Raw genomic sequence first — 6,549 nt, 5'->3', positions numbered from 1 at the left:
CAACGTTACCATGGGCTTTTTTTTGGATCGATCCATCCGGCGACGTCGCCGCGAGATTCCGTCTCCAAAGAAATTGCCTTGAAAAACTGCACCCGGCCTTGATATCGAAAATGTAATGCAATATACCCGAAATACAGAAACGCTGATTATTTCATGATACCTTCAAAATCCCCCTTTTTTTGTTTCAAATATGTTTGTTCAGTGCGCCAAACAACACTGGTTGCCGAGCTTATTTTGACTCCATACAACCCCTCCTCAGGGCCCCCTCCACACGCCATATCCTATCTCAATTATTTGGACCAAAGATTGAGTTCACAATGTCTCCAGATCGAGTAGATAGGATGGACAGGAGCGTATCGCTCAGCTGCAATGCGGGGGTGCGTTGGCGTCAGCATTTCCATTTTTCTCATCCCAACAGTATACACGTCTTTCGAACCCGCCAATGAAATTCGTTGCGTTGGAAATCACTCAAACCGGAGTGGGGAAGAGGGGCGATTATACAAGGAAATATGTAGGAAAACTTACCCCGTGAGTACCCTCGCAGCAGCCTTGGAGATAGACGCCCGAGCCAGGAGCAACGGCATCTGGCGCGAAACGCACCTTGTAGTCCCGCCCAACCGAGAGTGACCTTGTGCCCTGGCTCTCGCTATCTGCAGGCGGCTGCACCTCCCAGCTGTCGAAGACGGGAACCTTGTATTTCCTGTCTTCAGATGGGGTGGACTGAGTGCCGTTCAGTTGAGGAAGTATCCCCCACATGCTTTGCAGCATGCCGACGTGTGCATCCCGTTTGTAGCCGGTTGCGCACACCACAAGGTCGGCGTCGAGCTCCTCTTCTTCGCCATTATCCGTCTGCATGTCTTCCACCTCATCGAGGGTCGCTGACGCAGGCCTGACCCTCAGGCGCAGGCGGTCGCCCTTGATGGGCTCGCAGCTGATCACACGACGGCTGTTCATGATACGGTGGGGCCATTGCTTCTCGTCACTTCCAAGCTCACGTCTCTGGTCGTACATGAGCTCGTATAGTTTCTCAATGAGCTCTAGGCGAACAACACCATAGTTTGTTCCCTTTGCTTCCCTAATCAGGTGGCGCCGATCACTAGATGCGCGTGGGTACAGGTTATCCACAAACTCGGGGTTGAAGATAGAGTTGACGCTTGGTGATAATGCAGGTCAGCTTTGGTAATCCATAAAAAGAAAGTCTAACAAGTTCTGGTGACTTACAATGGTGAATCATCACTCGGCTTCAGGAACTCCGACTTCATGACCATCCATGTTCTGGAGTTGGGGTAGAGAGTTTGAATGTTGCTGAAAATCTCGGCTGCACTCTGTCCGGCTCCAATTACTGCAACTTTGTACGGAGCGCTGGTGTCCCTGAGAATTCTGGGAACAACATGAGCGTATTGAGACGAGTGAATGACCTTGGGGTGAGCCTGGGGTAGGGGCCTTGGGATAGAAGCCTGTCCGCCCAGGGCTAGAATGACATTCTTGGCGCGGTATCGTGTCTCAACACCAGTCTTGGTGTTCCTAGAGACTACCTCAAAGATCTTGACGGAGCTGTCGCCGCCGGCAGGTGTAGGCTCTGGTCTTACTGAAACAGCTTCGTTGCTGTACTTGACAACATCTTCAAAATGACTGGCGCACCACTTCAGGTAATCCTCGTACTCAACGCGCGCCGGTAAGAAGGTATCGAGGTTTGTGAAGTGAACAAGGCGATCGTTCTTGTGCAGGTAGTTGAGAAAGGTAAAGTGAGAGCGAGGGTCGCGCAGACTTGCCATGTCCTTGATGAAAGAAATCTGCATTTTTGCCCCGGGAAGCAGCATGCCTGCATGCCAGGCAAAGTTCTCTTGCTTCTCGATAAACATGACTTTAGGTGCCTCAGATAGTGTCCTTGACTCCAGTGCATCATGGATTGCGACGGCGATGGCCAGACTAGCAGGACCAAACCCCACGCAAATAAGGTCGTGGAGCTCGTCTGCTGGCGTGGGTAGGACAAATTGGCTTTTGCGGACGTTCCGAGACTTGTTGTGAGTGCCGTTTTGTACGGCTCCGTTTATGCCATTGCTACCATTACTGGCGCTGTAGTGTCCATTGACACTGTTGGCGCCGTTTAAAAAAGCAGAGAACCCATCCATGACTGATGGTCGAGAAGTGCTGGTAGACATGCTGCTGTCTAGGACTTCTTCGGCGTGGGGAGCCATGGCGCCAATGGTTTATATATAGTAGGTTAATGGTGTTTGGCCGAATGGCTTGTAAGATGGATCAGGTGAGTGTTAGGCGGATTGACAAATATCACTCATGACAATGCGGGGAAACCTATGTATGAATGGAATGGAACACCTACAAATGGATTAAAATAGTGAAAATCCCAAGGCTGCAGGTCTCGACCGTGGCAAAAGTGCAGTAGGTAGTTATGTCGTCATACAGAGATGCCAGAATCCGGGGGGAGGTGATGAAAATGGCCTTGGCGGGGTTGCTTGTGATAGCTTAGCTGCAAAGGTGATTGGGAAAGCCAAATGGGAAGATGTGAAACCCTAAAGAGGATATCTAAGAATGATGAGTAGATTTTTCTAGTAGGCGTTCCATGAGACGGAAAGAAACTGGCTGTGCGAACGTGAGAATTAGAAGTGGGCGGGAGCTTTACTTTTGTAGCTGCGTGCAAGAAGTTGCAAGATCATCCAAGTATCCAAGGGGGTGCATGTAGCCGTCCTTGCCATGAAGTGGATATAATGTGGAATATGGGGCCGACGGTTCTGGAGCATACTACTGTACGATTTTTTTTTCTTTCTTTTTTTTTTCTTCACTCACGCAATGAGGTTATTTGTGGTGCTTACTAGCCAAGGAAAGTTTGACACGAATAGCCCACCCATTCAGGCTGCGAGACTTCAAAGCAAATGGAGGATCCGACAGTAAGACCAGAAGCAAACTGCGCTTCTGAATGTATCCCAACGAATTATTGGTCGATAGACCTCAATCGTTCGATAGGTGACCAGGAAAGTGCAGCAGGTATCATTCGATCAAAAATTGACGCAAAACTCCGGTCACATAATCAATACTAGTCTAGTAGCTCTTCCCGATATGCGCTAGGCGGCCCTGTCTGTGGAAGCGAACGAAGTCACTATGGGGCGGGTGGCAGTGTGGTCATCGGTGAAGGGTGGGTGCATAGTGGGGAGAGTATTCTCTTTTGGGACCACATAATTACGCAGAACGGGATCTGGGATGAGGGGCGGGGAATATGATAAAAGAAGGAGAGAAAAAAAAGAAGAAGAGAAAGACAGAGAAGAAAAGGTACGATAAAGAATATTATCCAAATGCTCATGCTGCCTCATATATGCAACTTCTGCAGTAAGGACAGGTGTTGTGACCTACTTGGTAGGTCAACATAATAAAACTTGTCAACATGTATAATGGTTGAGACGAATGAATATTGACCCATGCCAGGCACGTAGACAGAAATTCATGCAAGGACGCAGCTTTAATTTTCTCGATCCACAGTGGCACATGTTGAGCCCTGGGTTCTCGGAGAAAGAAGGCTTTCCAGTGAAAAAAAAAAAGAAGAAAAAAAGCCTCCAGACGCATAAAGGGTGGGGATGAACGCGTGGTAGTTGGTGATGCAGAGCTGTCAGCGCCTGGATTTGGTGCGACATCGGTATTATCTTCGGATCTGATAAGATCAAAGCCCCTCTGTGTCCAGGGGCATGGCCCACAAGGACGCCAAAGAAAGCATGGATGGCAATGCAGGGCTGTTGCCACCAAACAGGCCGCCCCGGCCAGTCAACACTTGTTGCGCCTTTTCTTGCGCACCACTTGGGGATCGAGACGACCAGCTTTCCCCAATCCAGTCGCCATCTCCGAGAATAAATCGGCGTCATCCTGCATGGTTGCTCATGTACATGTGAAAACTTTTTCCGTCAGGGTCCTGATCTAGACTAGTTTAGGTAGGTTAAGGTCCATCGTACGAGATGCCGTGAGCCGGTAGAAGTCCATCCAAGTCATTTGGGTTCGCAGCAGGCGTCGCAGATCTGGAGAAGGAAGGTGATTTTCTATGTATTATGTTGAGCTTAAAGGTCCTCCGTGATGGAAAGACGAAATCAGGGAGTTGGCATGGATATGTCAGTGAGATTGCTGAACGTACCGTCCTGTATCGCTAGAATGGAGCACTTGCTGGCGAACTGGCTCTGATAAGGCACAGACAGGCACGCTGAAGGGATACTTACTGTTCTGGCTTGTGGATTTGGCTAGCTCCTGGGCAGAGTGATGAAACATATGGAAATGGGCAGTTAGGGTGGTTTCGACTGACCGTCACTCACTCCCTCCTCCGACTTCGTTGAAGGCAAGACGGCAAATCACACATTGATGTACCGATATATCCCGATAGCGGGGTTGGTGCATCACAACGGGACTCACAGAAGGGATTGTTCGGTAATTGTTCCAGGTAAAAAGAAAAATCTCCCGAGGCAAGAAAAAGGACTTTTTCAAACCTTGGCGGCCAGATCCTGGCTCAGTGGAGCTTTGGTGAGAATATTCATTGGCGCAAGATGATCTGATAAGATCATGAATAGTGCGAGAGTGTAGTAATTTGTGCAGGGGGTAACCCATGGCCTTGTTCTATAGTGGTCCCGTGGTACGAAGTAGCATCTGGCCCGCTTTGCTGGCTTGGTTGCAGGAAATCATCTCCTTTTTGCATGCCGTTGTTTGCATGATTGAACTGTTCGTCCGCTCGGTGAAAGGCAGGCGGAGCCCAGCAAATTGTGAGCGCACCAGAAGGAAAAATAGAAAGAGAAGAAAAGAGAAAAGGGAGGGTAGGGTATTTCGTTTAGGTTTGCGAAGCAAAACCTTGTGGGGAGGTGAAGGTAACGGTGGTATGAAAATTTTCATGCCTCCATAAGAAATTAGATCATGCATGCCTGATGCATTCTGCAAGATGATAGGTAATTATCAAGAGTACGCACGTGATTCTGAAGGGCAAGATGAGCGGGGTAGACTTCCATTCGTGCTTGCTCTGATGGAGGTGAGTTCGGAGGGACGTTGCTAGATTTCCTCGCGAGCACTGTGGCCTAGGTATTGTGTTTATGGATTGATATGTAGGTAGGAAACACACATAGATGACATCTGAAATTCACTGCTCGCGTTCGTCGACGCGTCTCTCTACTGGCAGGAATCCATTGGGATGTGCTTTTAGCTCTGTGGCGCTGTTCGACAGCTGTTTGATCTCGACTACGTCATACACATTCCAATGTGCGATCGTCCATCTTAGCCCAGCAAATGCTGTCTAAACCATCATAAAGAGCGTGCTGCGCTATACTGTATGTTAGAGCTTTCCGTGATATCGTACAATATCAAATCCATTTTTCTTAGGATATAATCATATATGAAAATGCCACAACCCAAAGCACCTTCCCATGTGACGCCCCAGACAAAATACCTCTATCGCATCGGCAGAGGCGAACTCGGCGTACTCACGGTCGAGCCATACAAGTCCGCCATCCTACCTCTGTGGCGCTTCAGGACGGCAGAGATGGCAAGGAAGTCGTCCGGGCACATCTATGACAAGTTTTTAGACTACGATGGGCAGGACGACTTTGTAGGCATGGACATGTGCCGCAAGTTTTTACAGATGGTGAGTTTATCGCGAATAATGAGCTCGTAGGAACACACGATGATGACAAGATTATAAAAAACAAAAAAAGGGTATGACGCGGGCAAAGCGGTACGCAAACCACGCAGGGGGCCGCAAGTATGATAAGAACACGGGCGAGGAGCTCGAAAAGAGCGGAAACCACTTGGGGCGGGAGGAGAAGCTCGAGGCTTCGTTAATCTTCAAAGAAGCATGGGAGAAGGCCAAGACCCACAAGGGATATTTGGAGAAAAAAGCAAGGTTCATGGCGGGACAGAAGGAATGGGATAAAAATATGAGGAAGAATCCCAGGAGCCAGGAAGATAATAGCTGATGATGGTAGCCGCTGGGTATGGTAAGTGTTTGTGAGCTGCAGGTGATTCTACTCTACACCGCATATACCCTATGTCCATTACATTCCCACAAAAGACATAACTTATAAATGGACTAGGGCATGTCTGCCGACTGGAGCTGCAATATATCAAATCCTTTGAGACCAAACCTAAACCAGCCCGGCACAAGAGAAGGATATGCAGGGCACACCAAATTTCTTTTGACAGAGGTTGGAGAGTCTTTTGTGAAATTCTGGTAGTCCCGATTATTGTAAAACCCACAGACTCAGACCGCTCTACATTGAATATGAGCAGATAATACCCATAATACACCAGGGAGGACATGGAAGTGAAGGGGCCACCCCGGGTACATTACCCGTTCTCGTATACGGGCACCCCTGAGCCTAAGCAAAATACCATAAGAACCTTGGAACCGTTTCGCGACCGTTTCCCCCAATCTCCGCCTCATCTCACACAAAAGATAATTTTTCTTTGTACAAAAAATGGGATAAAAAGACAAAACAGAGAGATTTGCCCAGTAACACCCAGTAAGGCTGAAATATGAATCAAGACAAAAGCTCCCATGCCCTACATATGCAGGGT

The 6,549-nt window shown here is 48.6% G+C and overlaps 3 protein-coding genes across 3 annotated transcripts; 2 read left to right on the top strand and 1 right to left on the bottom strand.

The window, feature by feature from the left end:
• Positions 1-2,654, bottom strand: PgNI_11460 (uncharacterized protein). The gene is made up of 4 exons (XM_031131427.1): positions 2,342-2,654; positions 1,222-2,246; positions 526-1,153; positions 1-364 (listed from the first exon to the last, which is right to left on the bottom strand). Exons 2-4 carry the CDS (start codon positions 2,196-2,198, stop codon positions 287-289), a joined length of 1,683 nt encoding a protein of 560 aa, XP_030976893.1. The 5' UTR covers positions 2,199-2,246; positions 2,342-2,654; the 3' UTR covers positions 1-286.
• Positions 2,655-3,722: 1,068 nt separating this feature from the next.
• Positions 3,723-3,896, top strand: PgNI_11459 (uncharacterized protein; the record flags this gene model as incomplete). Its single annotated transcript, XM_031131426.1, has 1 exon — positions 3,723-3,896. One exon carries the CDS (start codon positions 3,723-3,725, stop codon positions 3,894-3,896), a length of 174 nt encoding a protein of 57 aa, XP_030976987.1.
• Positions 3,897-5,374: 1,478 nt separating this feature from the next.
• PgNI_11458 (uncharacterized protein) lies at positions 5,375-5,948 on the top strand (the record flags this gene model as incomplete). Its single annotated transcript, XM_031131425.1, has 2 exons — positions 5,375-5,617; positions 5,688-5,948. 2 exons carry the CDS (start codon positions 5,375-5,377, stop codon positions 5,946-5,948), a joined length of 504 nt encoding a protein of 167 aa, XP_030976680.1.
• Positions 5,949-6,549: the final 601 nt, after the last annotated feature.

Source organism: Pyricularia grisea, chromosome VI (genome assembly GCF_004355905.1).
Source record: "Pyricularia grisea strain NI907 chromosome VI, whole genome shotgun sequence".
NCBI classification, from domain to species: Eukaryota; Fungi; Ascomycota; class Sordariomycetes; order Magnaporthales; family Pyriculariaceae; genus Pyricularia; species Pyricularia grisea.
This window is presented reverse-complemented; position numbering and strand designations above follow the sequence as displayed.

What these genes read in the sequence shown, in the direction of transcription:
- PgNI_11460 (XM_031131427.1), bottom strand. Translation starts at nt 2,198, where the DNA reads ATGGCTCCCCACGCCGAAGAAGTCCTAGACAGCAGCATGTCTACCAGC. An exon ending in CCGAGTGATGATTCACCATT is followed by an intron (nt 1,154 to 1,221) that starts GTAAGTCACCAG and finishes ATTATCACCAAG; the next exon opens with CGTCAACTCTATCTTCAACC. An exon ending in GCTGCGAGGGTACTCACGGG is followed by an intron (nt 365 to 525) that starts GTAAGTTTTCCT and finishes CCCGCATTGCAG; the next exon opens with CTGAGCGATACGCTCCTGTC.